The sequence below is a fragment of the Corvus kubaryi genome, unplaced genomic scaffold (assembly GCF_017639235.1).
Source record: "Corvus kubaryi isolate FWS band 111438036 unplaced genomic scaffold, C.kubaryi_AGA036_p1.0 37353, whole genome shotgun sequence".
Taxonomy (NCBI): domain Eukaryota; kingdom Metazoa; phylum Chordata; class Aves; order Passeriformes; family Corvidae; genus Corvus; species Corvus kubaryi.
The window spans coordinates 3,330,804-3,351,574 of NW_024581115.1; the positions used below are offsets into that span (position 1 = coordinate 3,330,804).

The following is a 20,771-nucleotide window of genomic DNA, read 5'->3' on the forward strand; positions in this document are numbered from 1 at the left end:
CCCCCGACTTGCAGCTTTTCCCGCAACTGCTTTCGAGGGTCCACTCTTGAAGTTTTCTGGGGTACAATTTTAAGGTTGAGCCGTTCAGAAACAAAAACAGAGGCCCTTCTCCTTCCCTGGGAGCAAAGGGTCTTCATCATCTTCATCGTTAGGACTATCTCTGGGAGCATCTCTAGGAACTGAGGTTTTCTCCTTTCCCATTTGGAGCAAAAGTCCTCATCTGGTTCATCTCTACGGACTGAGGTTTTCTCCTTTCCCGTTTGGAGCAAAAGTCCTCATCTGGTTCATCTCTCCCTGTCCAAACTTCTCATGAAATTACAGCTGCGTCAGCATCTGCCTATCTCAGCGCAGGTGCTTTTGCTCACGAGTTGAACACTCCACCCCCCATATCTTCATGAAATTACAACAGGATACTCTGATATATCATAGCTTCACAACAGAATTTCAGCTTTAAGCATCTCCTCTCTCTCTTCCCTCAGGTTTTCAGCTCTTCATAGCAATAAAAGGGTTAATCTCACCTCGGCCTTGCAGCTTTGCAGCTGGAATGTTGAATTTTTCTTATCGAAGTGGAGAGGGGGGAGAGCCGAGCCGCTCCGGCTGCCCACGGCAAGGCAGTGGGGGGGGGCGTTCCATGGCTGGAACAGGTCCATCGGCTCCAGGATGGCCGTGGCCCGGCCCGGCCTGGCCCAAGCAGGGCCTGGCCGGGCCCGCTGGCCCCCACTCGGGGCCCGCAGCCACCTGTCCCAGTGCCGGAAACGAGAGAGAGCTTGGAGGGGGAGTTTGCCTATTCTTAAATGTGGATCACAGAGGTGATCACAACTTTAAGTGGCTTAGAGAATTGTCCATATTCAAACTGGCCAGCTGATAGGTTCTATCAGTTCCCAGAGGAAACTGTAAGCACCCCTTAGCAAGGACGTCCCTTCCGGGACTATGCTTGCTAACCTATGACAGATGTTTTTTTAACTTCTGTGAAGGAGCTGCATCGAAATGTTACAGCTGCTTGTTCCAGCTTGGCCTGGCAGCCCTCCCCTTGTGAAGTGACCCTCACTACAACTTTTCCTTGGATTTTATGTTTTCTTTGCCTCTAACACCCAGAACTGAAATGAAGGCCACCTCTTAAACCAGTGGGGTTTCAGAAACAGCAGCTTCTCCATTTTTGCTTAGGAAGGTCTTGAGTCGAGTTTCAGTTTGAGGCTTTCCAGAAGCAGCCCCACATTGCAGAAGCTGTCACGAGAAAGGGCGAGCACAGAGCCAGGTAGGGAAAATGATTTATTCAACATGCAGCAGCACAAATGCATTGGAGATGTATGTACAGGTAGGACTGCTGGGGATGAAGCAGGAACCTCACCCTACAGACAAGGAACATTCATAATTTAATTTCCAAAGCAGCAGGGCCGGGGTGCGTGGCCGTGTCCGCTGTTTCTGTTCACAGAAAGCACCTGTGCTCTCCTGCCTTCCTCCAAGTCACAGTGAGATCCACGTGCAGGCAGGGCAAGCAGTGACCCTGCTCCTCAGGACATACCACCCAGGCACTGCCCCCATGCCTACCGTGTCTAAAGTGCTGGCAAGAACATGTCTGATGCAGAAAGAATTCTCTCCTCGTCCCTTATTTCCCAGTCCATCGATTTGAAATAGCTTTCTTTAGAATCCGAACAAACCATCCCTCTCGCCTGCCTTCTACATCAGGAAGCTCACAAGGCTGAGGTCTCCACAGGCTGCAGACCAGGACAAGCTTGGATTCCACCTTCAGGGGCTCCTGCAGCTGCCTGGTGCCTCTGATGAGGGCCTCAGGCTTGTGAATCCCCTGCGTTTTTCATCTCTAGGGATTTTTACTCTGCAGCACAGTAGAGAAAATTCAACTACAAGTTACTCCAAGCTGTGTTTGCAGCAATGGTTTTACAGCCACCATTCATGTCCCGTGGAGTTTTCCTAAAAGGCAGGAGCCTCTTCCTGTGTACTGCTTTTCTCTGTCCTGCTCCCACATTTGAGAAGAGCTGTTGCTTGACAGCCCTGCTGGAAATGCAGAACTGAGTGTCCAAGGACTGTCCAAGCACCTCTCTGTGCTTGTGTCAATGGGTTAGAAACCCCCATTAATTTACAATGGGCTGTCTCAGAGCTCACTGAGGCACTGCTTGAGACTGGAAACTGAGAAGAAGGACAGGGCTGCTAGAACCAAGTTTTGCTGATTTGAACCTTACTTCTAGGAGAGTGTAGCTAAGGGATCAGCTCTTCTGTTAGCACAGAACACTGATGTCCAGCAAAACTGCTTTCCCCTTTGTGGGCACAATTGCACTTTGCCACTTAATACAGGGAACAAAGAAGATGGGGCATTAACCCAGGGGCTCCCCCAGGGGAACCTCTTCCTTCCTCTGCCTGCTTGTTCTAATATCCTACAGCTCTATTATTTACATCTTGTAGGTCACTGTACTCAGCCCAATAAAACACAGTATTTAACTATACTAATAATACTGCCTGCATGAGGGGACATGAGAGGCATCTCTCCTTACCCCTGGATTCAGTCACTGCCCCAGATTAGTGATTGTAAAGACAGTTCTGTGCTCCAGGTACTGTCCTCCTCCAATACTGACCAATACCTTCCATCCCTCTTTTCCCCTCACTACGCATTTCCTCTTTTCCCCACACTATGGAATGCAATGAAGGCAAAAAAATAACCAGTGTAACCATTTGCAGACAAAACTCAGCCCTAGCTGCCCCAAATGGATACCCCCGGGCGGCAGCCAGCAGTGTAAAATAAATACAGCAAGTAAAGGTACAGCAGTGTGGCACACACGGAGCGAGGGGCTGCTTACACGGGCCCTTGGGAATGAAGCAGGAGAGGGGGAAGGGAGCTAAGTGCTATTTCAGTGTAAAAAAGGAAGCATTCCCTCACGGAGCAGCATTATTGCTCAGCATGCTCACAGGCCCGTGTGGCACAAGGAGGTCACAGTCCCAGGGAGGGCTCTGCGCTGAGCTCGCGGCATCATCACCCCACAGCCTGTCGGGATCTCTGGACAGCAGTGCAGGAAAAGCCAACTACATCCCCTTCTGCTGACAGGTCTCCCCTCAAAATACAATAACTTCAAGTTTAATAGAGTGGAAGATAGAACCAGATTCACCCAGAGGTCAAGGTAAAAGCAGCCAGCACTGCCTGTCACTGGCTGCCACTCAGTTCATGCTTGGCATAAGTGTTCCAGGGCCCCTTCAATGTGGGGCACAACATTCTGGACTAAAGCTACAAGCAGAGTGGTCAGGACATGTAAACAAAGCTGAACATCACCAGTGGATAGCATGTGTGTCCCTCCCCACGGCACATCCGTTCCAGTCCTGTGGGATCCTGCCCTGGTCCTGTCAGAGTCTCTGGCAGTGTCCTAAGGTCATAGATTCCCCCACTGCTCTACCGGGGGAAACTGATCCACTTCGCCCACTTCTGTGCTGGGCTGATCTCCCAGGGTGAAGGTCAGTCTGTACCTCAGCCTCACCTTCTCCTGCAGGAAAGACAAAACCCAAAAGCAACATGAGAACAGCCCCAGCTCAACAGCCCCGAACAAAACACTTCACTGTTACAGCTCTACAGAGAGCACAAGACTTTTGTGGTACAGAGCAGGGGCAGGAGGGCTCAGGTTAAGTTCATTAAGTTCAGCTATTTACAAACCTGAGTTATTCACCTTACATTTTTTATACCAAAAAACCTTTACTGCTTAGCATGGAGCAGAAGGAGAAAAGCATAAATGACCTGTGAGCAGACACTGCACAGATGTGGCCAGCTGCTCAGCTGCTCTCCAGAGAGCCTAAAGACTGCTGCTGGAAAAGTTCAAAATTTTCAAAATTAAATTCCTCATTATGTGGAGGAAGATAAAACAGTTCCTGCTCTGAAAAATGCCTTGCAATACAGTAAGCAAGAGATGGAAGCAGCCCTTCAATGAGGGCACCTCCATGTACCTCACAAAGTTTTTAAACATCCACTAAACCCCTCTGACATCCATCCTTCTATCTCAGAGCCGTCAGCTGATACTTGAAGGACACTGTTGTAATTCTCAAGTAGAAACATCTAATTTGTCAAACAATTAGAAAGTCCTTCAGCTTTGGACTTTCAGAGCTGGCTGACTGAATGAGTGACTACAGCAAGCAAAAACAGCTTCTCAGTTGCTCCCAGCATCCTCAGCAGAAAGTAAAGTGTTAACCCTGTTGTGTCCCTGGTCACAGGTACTTCCTCAGAGAATGATGGAACAGACATGACCTGACATTTGTCTGTTGGTTCATCAAAAGTACTGCTACAGCACCAGTTAATTTAGCATTGATCTAATTATCAGCAAAGCCAGGCACGTTCAGTGGAGTCACGGGAGTCAAACTCCTGATGCAGCTTTCCTATCCTTTAAAGCTGTGCCTGACATGATCCTTGCTCCTTTTGCTGTGAGAGGTGTAGTGCCCCTTCTCACACCTCTCCTTGCCAAACACTTCTGGGAAGAGCCTCCTCTAGCCCTGAACTGAAACACCAACATTCCATAGTAACCACTCCAGAGGGCACATTAGAATCACAGATAATTAAGGTTGGAAAAGACCTCCAAGATCATCAAGTCCAAACTTTTAGGAACGAACAGCTGTAGCTGCTCAAATGTTTGGTCCTACCCCTCCAGAGAGTTCAGCTGGTATCAAATGTGTCTGAGGAAGGCAGGATAAATCCCACTGTCCCTCTCACCTTCGCAGGATTTGCCAGAAGCATGACCTGAGTGATGGCAGCTGGCGGCTGGATGGGATTGAACGGAGACAGCTCAGTGCCAGAGGGTGGCTGTAGCTTCACTTTCATGGACTGCAAGTGAAACAGAAAGCAGAACCTCAGGGATGATCTCCTGCCTTGGGGACAATGAAGGATGCATGCACAGGCTGGGGGGACAACAGCACACATCCAAATGGAAGAGAATCAACCCACAAGTGAGGATGAGGGAACAAGAGCCAGCCCAGCTTGCAAAACACAATAGGAACAGGCAGTTCTTGGCTTATCCTGTTCAGTGTTTTCTGCCCGTGACAAGAACCTTTGTGCTTTGGAAAGGGGCACAGCACAGCCTATGGCAAGGTCCCCAGTCCCTGAGTCCATGGCCAGGCCTCCCTGGATGCAGTCTCTGTCCCGTGTGTCCCTACCTTGGGCACGGCCGCCTGCAGCACGATGTTCCTCACGGGCAGCGGCGCCGTGTTCAGCATGGAGACCACCACGACCAGCACGTCCGAGCGCCCTGGCGGGCACTCCCTGGCAAAGTGCAGCAGGATCCGGAACCCGTTCTTGTCGTAGGCTGTCACTGGCAGGGCACTGCCTGCCACAGAGAGAGAAGGGAGAGGATCCAGGTTCGTGCTGCAGCAGGTGGGCTGAGGCAGCATCAGGTGTTCAGGATGTTCAGCTGGAGCTGCTCATCCCTTCTCTCTACTTCATGAGCTTTGCCAAGAAGCTTTGCCTTTAAAAAATGTCCAGAGCAAGGTGAAAAGCCTGAAATACTTACTGGGTTTAATGGATTCCAAGGGAACATGGACGTTGGCCAAAGAAATTTCAGGTGCTTTCATGGGACTGCCTTGCTGCTGGAATGACGCCGGCTGGAAGAGAGGACTTCCTGATCCAGCAGTGCAGCTGCTTGGGAAGGGAGCTGGAGGGGCTCCAGAGGCAGTGGCTGGCAGCCCTGCAGGTGCTGCTAATGGGGCAGGGGTGACAGTGGTTGGCAAAGTAACCCCAGGGAACACTGCAGGTGTCGCCATGCCTTGGGTGGCACTCCTGCAAGACAGAAAAGCCATGGCGAATGGAGCTGGAAGTGAAGCAGGAATTTCTCCAACACACAGAGATAACAGCACATCACGAGGACAAAGCAGCAGCCTGGAGCTAGGCTGGAGCCTGTGACTCTGCACAAGTCTCACATGAGGAGAACTACAAGGACAGGGGTGGTGGTAGGGGTGGGGTCACTTCTCTGAGTCAAGAAGGAAATGAGGCCTCTGTACCTCAACAGCTCATTCCCCTTCACACCACACCTTTGGATCAGGCAACAGTACAGCTGTGTGCTCTGCCTGACTTTCCCTCCCAGAGGTGGGAAACTTGTATTAGTTTTTAAACTGAAACCTCTGAGAAGAAAAATCCCAATCCCACATCTCTACCAAACCAGAGAGTTGAAAGTCAGCCTCAGAACCTGGCACTGCAGCAAGCCTGGCTTTCTAACTGCAGAGCCAAAGCAAAGTCAGGACTTTTGGTTACCCTTTGGCTTCTTCAAGGAGTTGTCCCAATGCATCCATCTTATGTGGCATGTTGCTCCCCACAGACGAGCTGAAGTACCCAGAAGCAGCTGGAATAGTCTTAGGAGGCCCTGCAGGGGCAGCTGGGACAGCAGGAAATACAAATGGTGCTGAGTTTGGTGCTGGGATGCTGGGAGCAGTCTGGGAAGCTGGGAAAGCAGAAGGCAGCGTGGCTGATGTCCCACACGTGGTCTGTGATGTGTGATGGAGAAGAGGGTTCCCTGCAGGGTTGCAAGCAACAGTCACCATCTTCGGATTAAAGAAATCCAGGTCCAACTGCTCATTCTGAAAGAGAGGACAGATAGATGCTCTAACTCACTGCTGCCCCTGATGCAGAAATGGCACTGCTCTATTACAGAAGGACAGAGGTTTACCACAAAAACAGGTGCTGGGTGACAAGCAGCAAAGTCTGTGGCCTAAGTCAGGGCTACTTCTGATCTGTAATTTAAGCAAAGGAAGGACTAACATCATGGGGACAGATAGGACACTGAGAAAGCCAGGTTCAGGGATACCTACTCTGTTTAAACTCATCTATCCCTATTTTAGGGCTAAGCCAGACTGCCCCTCTGCCTGTGTGTGTGATCACATGCTTCTCCAAGGTGACAGAGACCTCCCACAATGTCAATCCCTCCCTCCCCTTCTCTGAGACTTCTCCTTTGTACCTCAAACATGCTCCATTGGTTGTTTTCCGAGGTCTCCTTCCCTGCTGCAGGGGCTGGGTCATTCAGGCCTGGAGGGAGAAACAATAGGAGGAGAAAATGAACTCAGAGTCATTCCTTGGCTGCTGTTTCAGTACCATCAAAACTTGATTCACCTCTGCCAGAGCCCAAGAACCTGATGAAACACTGAGATGGGCTGCAAGTCTATGATGAGGAAAAGAGACTGACAGCACCAGCAGCCAACAGTCATGCCCTGCACCCAGCTCTTCTAACCCATCCTGATTAGCACTGCCTTCTGCTGCTCACATCTGGGCTCTACAAACAGGCATCCTGCAGGCTCCCATGCACAGCCTCTCTGAGGCACCTTCCCTTTAGCACACCCACAAAATCAGGGCTTAATCTGTCCCAAACTAGTGTAGCCTGTACACCCAGCAGGATCACCCAACAGGAGATCAGACAGCAATTGCACTAAACAGCTGCTTTCTTGCAGCCAGCTCTGGGAAGAGATTTTAATACTGACTCACTGAAGTCTAATATTCAGAATGATGCAAGGGATTCCCTGGAATCCAGGAACATGGAGAACACAGAAGCAGCCTTTGTTAGGATGGATTGAGCAGCCCTTTTGCAGGCCCCTCAGTGTCTTACCCAAGCACAGGAGCTCCTCATCCAGCAAGGACAGGGAGTTGGTTGTGCTGCCCTGCTGAGCGGGTGCTGTTTCCACCTGGCCGGAGGAGCTGCTGCGCAGCGGTGCCAATGTCTGGGGAGGAGGAGGGAGGATGGGGATTTCAGCTGGGCCAGGGGCTGTGCTGGGGGCTGGTGCCAGGCTGCTGGGTGGCATTGGAGGTGGCGGGGTGCTGGTGACGTCCAGTCCAGCAAGGTCAATGAGGGTGTTGAGATTACTGGTGGAGTTACTCCCTGCAGTGGACAGGAGAAGAGCACTACTAGGAAAGAAGGCAAAAGGCTCAGAGTAAACCCAGTGGGCAGAAGAAATTAGCAGAGAGATGGTTTAGATCCTCATCTCAGCATAGCTTGTGGCTCTTTGTAACAGAGCAAGGGTATTTGCTGTCCAGACTATGTAAATCAACAGAGATACTTAAAGAATTTCCATGTGAAAACCTGCTGCAACCACTGCTCCTTCCCCAGCGCTTCACAATTCATGATCCCTTCAAAATTTTTTGAACTCAGATAAGGCTTTGGGAGATCCTACAGCATTATAATAAACAAAGGCTACCAGAGAGCTGGAGAGCTGAGGGAAATTCATACCATCTCAATCTTCATATTTAGAACAGTCTTGTCCCAGTAAGATGCTGCCAGGCAGCAGCACAAATGTTTGAGTCCCAAATGGTAATTCTGTCACACTCATGTCCAGAGCTTTAAATGGTGAAGCTGAAGTGTGAAGTGGGCAACTGGCCTGAATTCACAAATGGAATTACTGGCAAAACCAGGAAAAGGACCTCTGGTCCAGCTCCTACTCTCCAGCTCTTGTGTTTTTAATAAAATTATCTTTTTCTTACACATCACCATTAAGAAACAGGACAAATGTGGGGAGGAAAATGTATGAGAACTTCCGGCCACAAAAACTGCTCAGATGCAGGTTTGCTACTGATGTCACAAAGGTTTCAGTAATATGGACTGAGCAATGGAGAATGCAAAGCTGCAGCACTGCTGCTCCTGTCCAGAATTGTTTATCCACTGCTCAGGAGCCTTCTTGTCCCCCTCTGATTCACAAACTGTTCGCCACAAGAACCACCAAAAGCTACTTTAACAAAACAGGAAACATTGTTCAAAAGACTTAGAACTGCAGGATTCAAAAATTAAACAATTGGCTTCCCAGGAACTCACCTTCCACTACAGACATCCCAGGGAGATCCACTTCACCATTGATCACTTGCCCCTCTATTATTTTTTTATAGGAATTTATCACACGGGATAAATTGTCACTGGCCTGCAGAATATCCCCTACAAGAGAGACAAAAATTACCTCCAAGGCTTCAGTCACTTTGTTCCCACTAATGCTGAGAGTGCTCAGTTGTCAGCTAAATAATCAGCAAGAAAAACCATGAATATTTGGCTATGAGCTCCATCACTCTGCCTGTGCCACACTTCTCTAAGCAATACCCTAACCTCTTCTAGCTCCACACACATTGCAGTAACAAGGAAAAAATGAGCCCAAGGTTGTTCCTTACAGCAACCCTCTTCCCCTCCCAAAGCAGCAGCTGTCCCCCATTATTGTTCCCATCCTCCTGAACCACCTTTACTATCCAGTCCTTGCCTGAACTGAAATGATAAGCACAAAGAGAGGATTGTCCTTTACCAAAGCAACGGGAACCCACAGTGAGGAGGTGACTTTACAGCTGAACCTTTGCATGGGCAAGGAGCACAAAGCAATTAAAAAAGGACAGGTGTAGCTTAGTTTACCCAAACTGCTGTCATTATCCTCTGTCTCACTGGCCAGCTTGAACAGTGTCCGTCGTTTGGTTTCACACCTTTCGTAGAGCTCCTGGAAGACAGGTTAGGACAAAGATTTCACTTTGTGGCAGGAGCCACTGCCAGCAGCACCAGTCAGCACAGAACAACCCCCAGAACAGACCAGTCTTACTGCGCTGACCATGCCAGTGTGGCTGCACAGCCAGGATGGCCCTCCCTGCCCAGCTCACAGTGCTGAGCAGCGTTACATGAGCCTGGGGTCTAAACACAACCTGCATTTCCAACACATCTCTCAGTCCTCCCTCACATCAGCACTTACGGCCAAGTTCTAGTCTAAAAGAGATGTTCCTTCCTTGTGTAGTAGTCCCTAAAAGCCTGAGGAAGAGCAGAATATTGTTTCAGCAATTAGGCTTCAGTTGTGCTGCAACCACTACTGAGTCTGTAACCACACGGCAGAAAGGTGGCAATAACAAAATGGTTCACAGAAACAAACCAGTTTCTTAAGCTTCTTACCACTGTTTAAGGATCTTGCTGTTAAAAATAAGTGGGTTTAATTTTTTTAATTAGATAATGTGCAACTCTTAAAGGCTCTGGGCCTACCAAGTCATCCCTGGTGGCTGTTTTGATTTTTACTTTCCTGATGTTCTCCTAACCCTGTAACACAAGTTAAAACTCTTCCTCTGAAGGGGGGGGACTATTTCCTGCCCCAGTCAGCCTTTAGTTTATTCATCCACAGTGCTGCAAGGGACAGTTATAACCTGCAATCCGTGTGTCCCTATAGGATCCAGAATTACAAACTGCAGCTTCTTGGTTCTGCCACGATGCACCTTTGGAGAACAATTGCACCTCACTTCAAGCATATGTGAAACTGAGCTACTCCCCACCCAGTCTTTTGGTAAAAGGCACTAAAACCATGGATATTTTCTTGCCTGCTGTTTGCAGCAACTGCTCCTGTTTCTCACCACTGCTCTCCATTTTACTGCAGTGTTTGTAATTCTCTGCAAAACTCAAGTCTGTAAGAAAGGACTGACTCCAGGACTACTGGGAAGAAGGAGCAGCTCAGACCCACCTTCATGAGCTCCCTGTCGGCCTCTGATGAGTCCTCTTTGCTGTAATGAACCAGCATCTCATTCAGCAGCTTCACGTTGTTGTTCACCTCCTCCAGCGTGTGCATGCGCTTTGTCACCTTCTGGATCCGAGCCTCATCCTTCAGGGTGGAAAGCACAGACAGAAAGGGTGAGTTTGCCTCTAGAAGTTCACAGTAACACAACCACAGATATTATCTGTAAATGTGTCAAGTGATGGCTATTTAAGGCTAAACTAGGAAAAAAGCAAACAAAACCCTTCTTTGTTCACGTGAAGCTTTGCATATTTTATTTTCACCACCATTCTGAAATTACAGGCAACCCCGTATTTTGAAAAAGTCTCATTAAATAGACTTCAATGTATAATTACACCGCTAAAAAAGTTCCCAGAAATTCCTTTCTGACCTTTTCAGAAGATTTTTTTTTTGTTCACTTGATGCCATTTAACAAAAGAGATGTGTTTGAAGCAAAAAATTCACTAGGAACAACATGCACACTCTGGTGGAAAATGTCCACCCATCTCTGATTGGAGATTCCAACTGAAGACATAGGAGTCTCCCCTGGGAACAAGAGGAGCTTGAATGGAAATATTTTAGTAACCTATACAACCACTACAGTCCAGAAGGTACCCTTTTATTTGCCAGAATCCCAGTGAGTCATTTCCTGGACTCCAGAGACTGGAATGACTGTCATGGGTGGATGCAGCACAGCTCTACAAACAGGAAGGTGTTTCCATGAACTTGTTTGTGAGAAAGCCCAGTGACTCAGTCCTCAGCATCCAGGGGTGGTACCACGACGCTCCCACCAAACCTTGATATGAAATCCCATCTTGAGTGATGGGAATCTGGTAATTACAACAAGGGATATTCAATTCCTGCCTGATCCTCCACCAGAGACACCAACTGTAGACACTTCTGTGACACAAACATCTCCCAGGTACAAGCTAGAGACCAAATCCTAAGCTCTCCACCATTTGAAGTCAAATTGCTTAAAACCTGGAAAGCAGACTGCTGACCTGAACCAATCCTACAGGAATTTCTTACCTCTTTTACCATGGATTTTATAAGTTTGTTGGCCTCTTGTAAATCATCTGGGTTTTTGCTTTTCAGCAGCTTGGCTAGAAGCTGAAAGACAAGATGATAGTCAGGAGACAAATAAAGACCCTTGGGTAAAGGGAAAGGAATCTGTGTGAACAATTCAGGGGAAAAGGGATACAGCCCAGTATTGCAAAGCTTACACAGCTTCCATAGTTACAAGGACTCCAGCATGAGTCATTTAGAGTTTATTATCTATGTGAGCTCCTGCATTCCTGCTTTTACACAGGACATATTCTGTGAAATCTCAGAGACTTCTGACACCAGATAGTTATTCCTCCCATACGTTATTTTTCCTCCTGTGTGTGAAACATTCTCTGCTTTCCAGTACTTCAGCAGGATGGCACTTTAACAGGAGTAACCCCATAATGGTAAAACAGACAAGGTCTTAACTGGAACTTTGGGTTAAGCGGGTGGACAAAGCAGTGAGTTCTGCAAAAGTACAGACCATCCCCCCAAAACTAAAAGCCACATTATTATACTTTGCTTCCTTATTCCAAATGTGCACTGAGTAATCACTTTTCATTAGTGATTTTGGCACAAGTCTTCACTGTACCTTGGATTTCTCCTCATCATCAAACACCGGGTTCTTGGGACGAGGTGGTGGAGAAGGAATGAGTGTTCTGTCTGCAGGAATCACAGGATCAAACATGACAATCCCTGAAAACAGAACGGGAGCCCCTGTGGTCAGCACACACCCTCACACCAGGCAGGGCACACAGGTACTCCCAGGCTGCTGTCAAAGCCAACACACATCTGCCCCTGACACTGCCACGCTGTTCCAGTGAACAATACATCCAAATCCCTGAGCTGACTTTCACCTGGATGTTCTCCCAATCCCACAACATGAGCTAAAACTATCCCTCTGAAGGGGAGGAACCATTTTCAGCCCCATTTAGCCTTTAGTTTATCCATCCACAGTGCTGCAAGGGACAGTTATGACTTGCAATCTGTATGTCCTCATAGGACAGGATGGTTTCCAGAGCTTCCATGGAATCAATTTTTCTTATGAAGCTACTGAGTTTTTTTCACTGTGCCTACACAAGAAATGTGTGTCAGCTGAACTAAAGGTACAGCTGCAAAGCCATTCATTTGAAAGAACACAAAAGGCTGCTTGGAAGCTCTTATTTCACTTTCAACTAGACTTGTTCAAATAATTTAATAACTACTTCCACCAAATAAAAAATTCAACTTAAAAAAGGCCCTTCAAACCAAAACAAAAGTATTTGCAAGGTATCTCATTAATTTAGTTAACACAGCCAGCCCAACCCTGCCCAAGGCATTTACACATAATGAAAAGCTTTTCAGAGAATTTCTCCCTTGTTCTATCTCCCCTCAGAGTTTGTGTTGACCCCATTTAATTAGAAGCTGTAGATTTTGTGATGCTCTTGCTCAAAGCCAAGGCTGGAGAGAATGCATGAGTGAGCAGTTGACTCCCTACCTTGTCTCTTCAGCATGTAGTAGGCATCCTTGATTTTGGATTCCTCTGGCAATGCCACTGTCCAGCTATACAGCAATTCAATGACTTTGGACTTCACCTTCTCTGAGACTCGGTCTCCCAGGTACTAAGGGTGGAAAAAAGGATCCAAATTCTTCATGTTCTTAATTCCTTTTTAAAAATAAAGCTTTGTGGAAGCTCAGTGATATACATTACAAGGTGTATGATCCAAGTTCCAAGATGGCCTGAGGTACATCTCACTAGGAGGAAAAACTGCTCCTCTAATAGATTTGAAATAACAGTGAAGAGAAGCTTTGTGATTATCTTCAACAAAAGAAAAAGCAGCTATTCTGCTAGCTCCAGGATTTTGCTATTTAAAAATTACAGCAATACAGAGAACCACCCCCTCCCCTGTCTTATGGGAGAGAATGTAGGAATGCATTGCTGCATCAATCACGCCATAGGGAAGATTTTCAGCACATTAAACTCATCATGAATGTTGAGGGACTTAGCCAAGCACTCTTTACACAGCAAGTCAGCAGAATGAGGACTAGAACTCCATGGTGTGTTGTCAAACCTCTTGTTTTAACCTCTGCATCACACTTCTCTTCCACCACCACTGGAGTTCTGTTTTTTAAAACAACACAGCCAAAGTTTTAGAAGCCCTTGAGTTACCTGAAGAATTGGAACAGCCCAGAGACTGCATAGTGATGGCACATAAGTACGACTTCCTGAGAAATTTAGTAAGGCATAAAAAACCCCCAAACAACAAGAGCTTAGCTAATAAATGCTCTTGAATATAGACTAATAAGTGCAATGAGCCAGACAGAACACTGCAAATATTTTGGATGCTGCCTTTAGCTTACAGAGATCAAAAAGTAGCTACAGCCATAAGGTTCAGGGACTAACCTTTGGAGACACAACTTTTATTAACTCGTTTAAAAAGCGAAACTTCCCAACTTCATTATGAAATCTTCTCCCACAATTCTTCATACAAGCTTCCAGCACCTGCATTCAAGGAACAGAAACAGGGGCTGAATCAGCAAAACCCTAAAATAACAGTGTGTGTTCTGCTTAGAGGGGAGGTGAAGGGCCCCTGTCAGTGGGCCAAGTATTCCTGCTCCATGCAGACATCAATCTCCCATCTTTAGGGACGACACATGAAGACAGGCTGGTGTCCCACCCTCAGCCAGGTGTATCTGGGTCTTGATATTTGGTCTTAACAATGAACACAAATCTTGCCTGAAGATAACAAAGGAAAGCAGCTCAAACTAAACCAGAGCTGTTTCTGGACACTTTAGAGACGGAACTGTGCTCCCTCCCACTTCCCACTCCCTCCCGGGGATCAGGGAACTCAGCCCCCAGCTGACCCCATGGACACTCCCTGTGCCCCCCCTACTCCACACAGGTGATGCCATAGGATACATGCCTGGATTTAAGAGGAGGGGTAAGGACTACCTACTGTCAAGGCTTGGACTGCCTCCCATTCCTGTGGTGACTGGATTTTATGAGCCAGGAGTCTGACAGCTATCTGTGGCCTGGAACAGAGCAGAGCCCCGTTACAAACAGAGCAGGTAAACACCAGGAAGGATTTTCACACTTTCACAAATTCTGCTGTTTAAACAAAGTGTCTTCCACATAATCAAAGGGAAATGCCATTAAATACTTTTATTTTTCCATCACAAAGGCTAACAAAAAATGTTCATGGTAACTTCGTAAGCCTGGCTGTTTGCATGCATGAAAGGAAGAGAGGGCTGGTAGTCTGAGCCAGCAATTCCAGATTCCTCCTTGGGACGGACCAAACAATTGCCAGTACAGGCCCTAGCCCAGGAAATCATTACTCTTGCATTTGTTTCCTTTTTTCAGAACAAAACACTTCTTCCTTAGCTCTCACGAATGCTGTGAGCCAGGAGGTTTCCTCAGTTAAGTCCAATAAGGATTTTAAAGATGCGAAGCCCCACCAGCACTATCAGTGATAACCCAATTTTATAGACTGTCAAATGGAATAATTTTGGCCAGATGAGAACCCTGGAGCTGCAGAAGCTGAAATTAGAAGCAGATTCAGAATTCCCAGTTTCCCAGTGCTCAGTCTGGATTAGCCACGCTGCCTTTCACAGGAGAGGCAGCATCTTCTCTCTGTTGTAGCCAGCTCTGCCTTGTGATATCAGTATATATAAAAGAAAATGTAAATGTTTGATGATGGAATTTCACACTTTAAACGGTGAATGTTAATTTATTAAGTCTAGAGCAGTTTGGAACACCCACCCTTCAAGTTCCTTGTTGATCTGGTCACAGAATCCAATGATGTATTCCCAGTCTTCTTGCCTGTTAGATGGGTTGGTGGCTTTATCTTTGGCAAGGAAAAGAGAACATATTACCAATCAAGAGAAGAAACAGTATAAAAGGTCACACATTTCTTAGAGAAAAGCATCTGACATCCATTGCCAGCTCTAAAAAAGGAGAAAGAAATTCACACATGGTATGTCTGTTCAGGGAAAAGGGTGTGCCCAAGTTGAGACATCCAAACATCCAGTAAGAACCACCGCTTTCAAAAGAAAACAGGTGCCAAATCTCAAGTATTTAGAAACAGGTTATTCCCATATCCTCAATGAGAGCACAAGATAAAAGATTTCAGCTCACAGCTTCCTCTGCCTGAAATGCTGTCTCTTTCTATTTGGCTGTAACATTAAACTCTTTAAAGGTTAAACCCTCACATTTTCTACATATGAAATTATTTTTGTATTCCCTGGGAATTTTGCAGAAGCAAGAGCTGGAACATCAGCTGTTTAATATCACTCATTTAGCATTAGCACCTGCTTTTGGAGTGCCAGCTGATTTGATTGATGCCTTAGCATTTCTCCTGGGATTTATGACTGAAATTTATTATTATATGTTGAGTTCTTCTTGCAAGTAATAAACACTGCAGCCTGCACCTGATCAGGAACTCAAACCCTACATGCTGAAGCCAAGAGATCGATGCTTTACTGACAGGGCTATTTCAGGCTCCTGAAGGATCCTCCCTTAAGCAGCAGGACCTCACTGACTGTACTGATTGCAGAGTAGTGAGGCTATCAGCATCTCTTTGGTTATGAATGCATCTTCTCCATATATTTTACTTAACCCTGATGCAGCAATGAATTTACAGGAGATCTTAAGCCAAGACGACCAAACATTATGGGGTTTTTTTTCTTGTAAGGGAAGAAACAATGCACTGTACCCGTCCCTAAATATCTATGTATATCTATGAGCTGGCATTTAAGAAACCTTCCTCAAATTTTTAACATAACAGAAAGAGGTTTAGAAAATAAAATACTGCTTAGTCAGATAGTACAGAGCAGGGATGAAGAGCAGGAAAAAGCCCCACACATATCCCTGTACTTTCATCTCAGAGGGAAGTATAACAAAACAAACACATGTTGCATTACCAAGTGTCATTTTTTATCATCATTAAAATGTATCCTTTTACCTTTCCAGAGACAGATAAAACCAGCTGCTTTAAAACTCCAAACCCTCCCTTTCCCAGTGCACCTCAGCCCTCCTACTGTGCCCATACTGCAAGGTTTGCTCAGGTTTTCCTCCTCACTGAATGATACTTGTAGAGCAAGTAAATTTTCCATGGATTGCATGTAAAATACTCCACAGGCGAATCTCTGTGCCTGCTGCTGGTCTTCCTGTGACCCTAGACAAGCAAAGACAGCAGCCAGGGAGGAATAACTGCAGGATCACATCCTGTAGAACTAAGGAGGAATAACTGCAGGATCACATCCTAAGAACCAGCTACAGGCTGGTCTTAAACTCAAGAGATTCAAGGGAGGCTCAGTTTAAAAGACAACTTCTGCAGAGCCAAACAACTGTTCCAAACATGTGGCACCTAAACCTTATTACCACATTTCCAACTGCTGAACATCCTGGAAGCATCATGAAACCATGGACTTACAACAATCTAAAGCCTCTTCATGCAAGTCAAACAGCACCGTGGTGGTTTGGTGCTCCAAAGCACCTCTTGTGCTCGGCAGCCCCAGAAGAAAAACACTCAGTTCCAGGCTGGAATTAAGGGAATTTACTTAATAAATGCAGGAGGAGCAGAAACAGATATGGACACACAACCAAACGGACTCTGTTGGCTGCACAGCCTGAAATTAGGAAAATGATGTGGTACAAACATGAAAATGTAACCAACATTTCCATGCTCCAAGTGTTAATTTTAAAGCTGTTCCAAGTATCTCCAAAAATTTTTTCCAATGACACTGGATTATTTCATGCTCTCAGACTCATCTAAGTTTTTTTCTGCAAAAGCTCTCACACGAAGACAGTGAAGCCTCAGAAGGAGAGAGTGACTGCCAAAGGGAAGTGCTGCTCCACATGAAGAAACTCCCTATTTCCAACATCCATAAAACTTCCATGTGAAGCCTTGGTTCATAAAAGTTAATGAGCTTGATCACAAGTCTTGCCCTGGCTCTGGAGATTGGTGTGTTTGCATGACACAACACAACAGGGTGTATGGATACCTGTTCCCAGTCTCAGCACAGCCACATGAACTCAGCATTCCAGCAGAGCAGAATCACCTCACTTCACCTTTTCAGGTCTGCCCCACAGGAAGCTGTGTCACGTCTATCAAGTTGTGACTTAAAATCCTCTATTTTTTTGAAGAATGCTTAAAATGTGGGCAAGGAGCTCATCTGTGCTGCTTTATAAATATGCTTCAACCCTTATGTGAAAGGATTCACTCCAGGATGAAGAGTTGGTGCTCTGGAATACCAAGTCCTTGGCTTTTCTGTTGAAACTGCCAACCAAGGCCCATTTGGTACCAGTTATTTGCTTCCAGAGACACTTGTCCACCTGGTCCCCTCCTGAAAATCCCATTTCACACTGGCAACCACATGAATCTAAATTAGCAATTGGCACTACCCCAGTCCTGCTAGCACTTTTGCCTCAGTTTTCAGCTTTTTTTTAATGTGCTCAGGACAAACAAAGCTGCTTCACACCCACCCCGAGCATCAGAGCCACTCAGCCCTCAGGTGCTCTGCCAGACTGAAATGCTAATGAGGCAACATTCAGATTAATAATTAGATATGAAACAAAGGTGTTCGTTTTCTCTAGAGAGAAATGATGCTGGAACGCAGAGAACCACAGAGCAGCTGGAATGAAGAGAACCACAGACCATTAACTGGCTGGTAATGAATGCTCCTGTTTTCCTGGGTTCACTTCTCTACTGAAATGAGACAAAAGCCACCCCAACAAAGAGTTTCCCCAGGTCAGGCTTAGCCTATGAATTGGGAATCCCCAGCCCGGGCAAGTCCAGTCTAACAGTCAGACTCTGTTTGCATCCCTGGGCAGAAAAGAATGCTGAGACAGAAAACCCAAGGAAAAAAGAAATTAAGACAATTATAATATTTTATGCATTTGTATCTGTTCCACAGTGGAACACTGCCTTAGCCTGACATGAGTGGGATATAAGAAGCTTCCTTCTGGATGCAGCAGAAAAAGCAGCATTGGAGTCAAAGGCTCCAGCTGTGTTTGTACAACTGACATTATCTCCTAACCTTCTTCTGTTTCATCTCAGTGCAGAAGCAGAGCCTGCCAGCCAGGAGGGAACAGGAAGGATCACCTTCTCTCATCCCAGCTGCCTGGAATGAGGCAGGACATGCAGATGCCAGATCATCACTGGCTGAGGCGCAGATCTTGCTGCAGCAGCTGGACACGAGGATGATGTTACTTCATGGGTCTGTGACTCCACCTGATGCCAGAGGCAGGGCAGCAGGAGGCTGCACACCACCGCAGGAAAAAACCCCAACATTTTCAGTAAGAAATTCTCCATCTTCCCATGGCTGGGAAGTTGGCTGTGCTGCTGAGCCATTCTCTTTAGGAAGGGCACAGCATGGCACACCGTCAAGGCTGGCATTAGCCACAGCTTTGTGATGATCACAGAAAAAAAAAACCCTCGGGAAGGCAGGTGAAAGCCGGGAGCTGCACCAGCTCTGCCTGCCCGGCCTCCCGACTCCGCCGGTAACTCCTGGGCACGGAAGGCACCGCGCTCCCTGCGATGGGAGGGGCGATACAGCCGCACCAGCAGCGATCACTGTAGCAGTGACCTGGCATAAAAGCATCCTCCTAAATCAGAGAGCAGCACTCAAGCCTTGAAAAACGTGTGCCCCTCTGCAATCAGGCTCGCTGCAATTCTTCTCACAGTGAGTAAGGCCTTTGCAACTCTTCCCTTTAACCTCTTGGCCAAGGACAGATCACCTGTCCCTTAACTTCCTCAATTAAAGAAATATCCCCACAAAACAAGCAGTCAGGAAACATTCCAGGCTATACAACCCAAAATATCCTTCCTACTAGAGATATTTTGACACACAAACTGAACTGGGTGAATCAGCTCTCCTCAGAGGAAGATTGCAAGGAAGGGATGTGGGTGTTCCTTCTTGTGTCTCACTGGCTACAACAAAAGATATTGACAAATTGTGGGAGTTCAGAGGAGGAGCAAAAACGGTAAGGGGACAGAAGGGATTGAGCTAAAATGAGAAGAGCTGAAAACATCTTTCAGCCAGTAACTCGTATAACAGATCATGACAGCATGTACATGTTTGAATTTTATATAAAAATACCAAGAAAGAAGGAGAATTATCTAGTCTTGTTGATGGAAGGATAGCTCCAAGGGTAACAGGTTTTGCACTCTGAGGTATTTGGGGTAATGACCATCTTCTGCTGTTTGCCCAGTGCCTGACTACTTGGAACTTCACTTCCTGCCATAATTAAACAAATAACTATTAAAACAAAAAGAAGAAAATCAAGGCAACAGGCTATGATGAGCAGGATGGCCTCCCAGGGACAGCAGCAGGAGCTCCTGTGTGTGGAATATACAAAAACCGGTTACAGTTATGACTGATTCATTCAGGAATCACATCCCTGTGTTCTGTATAGCCAGAGCTGAAATGCCATGGGCAGCACGGACAGACACACAGACAGAAGACACTCAGAAGGGGCTGGGCATCAACAGACAACGGAGGTTTGTCCCCTCTAACCTTTAAGATACCTTATCCTGACAAAGGGTTTTGATATATTCCAGCTTGTACAGAATGGATGTCCACAACTACCGTGAAACTGCAGCCAGGCATAAAGAAGGATTCGTCTGCTTGAAAATCACAGTTGTGTAACACATGAATACAATTCATCTGGGAAACCCCACAGTTCTGAACCTCAGGAACGGCACTCAGGCTGTACACTCGGCTGGCCACAACCCAGGCAAGGGAAGAGACGGGAGGGACAAACACGAACCGTGACCCTTTACGGACAAGAAAAAGCAGGTGCAGAGCACGGCGAGCTGCAGAGCCGCCCGCATCTCCCACGGGGAGCTGCTACCGGCCCCCACCCGCTGCCGCGCCCCGCACCGAGGTGACCGCCGGGAGGGGCGGCCCCGGCTCTTCCTCCGGGACGCCGCATCCCCGGCGTGCTGAGCCCCGGTGCCCGGTGTGCTGAAACTCCCCCGCGCCCGGGGGGGGCTGTGCCAACCCGTCCCTAAGGCGCTGACACCCCCCCGGCCTCCCCGGGACGCCCGCCCGGCTGAGGGGGGCGGCGGAGTCGGGCGACCGAAGGCTGCAGGGAGGTGATGGGAAGGGGGTGGGGGGCCGGGGGGGGGGCGGGGCCTGGGGTCGGACGGTGCCGGAGGGGGGCGGGCGGTGCCCCCGCGCCCGCGGTACTCACTCAGCCACGACTCCAGGCTCTCCCCCTCAGCCTCCGCCATGTTGCCGGAGCGACCCGGGGCCCCGCCCCGCCCGCGCGAGAGCCGCGCGAGGGGGGCGGCGCC

General features: G+C 47.5%; 1 protein-coding gene across 1 annotated transcript; it reads right to left on the bottom strand.

Moving 5' to 3' along the window:
* Positions 1-1,256: 1,256 nt before the first annotated feature.
* GGA3 (golgi associated, gamma adaptin ear containing, ARF binding protein 3) lies at positions 1,257-20,765 on the bottom strand. The gene is made up of 17 exons (XM_042032512.1): positions 20,669-20,765; positions 15,233-15,317; positions 14,430-14,505; positions 13,877-13,975; positions 12,971-13,094; positions 12,086-12,189; positions 11,479-11,559; positions 10,420-10,557; positions 9,342-9,423; positions 8,766-8,882; positions 7,569-7,838; positions 6,927-6,994; positions 6,227-6,549; positions 5,490-5,755; positions 5,137-5,306; positions 4,697-4,807; positions 1,257-3,485 (listed from the first exon to the last, which is right to left on the bottom strand). Exons 1-17 carry the CDS (start codon positions 20,706-20,708, stop codon positions 3,375-3,377), a joined length of 2,265 nt encoding a protein of 754 aa, XP_041888446.1. The 5' UTR covers positions 20,709-20,765; the 3' UTR covers positions 1,257-3,374.
* Between the last annotated feature and the right edge of the window lie 6 nt (positions 20,766-20,771).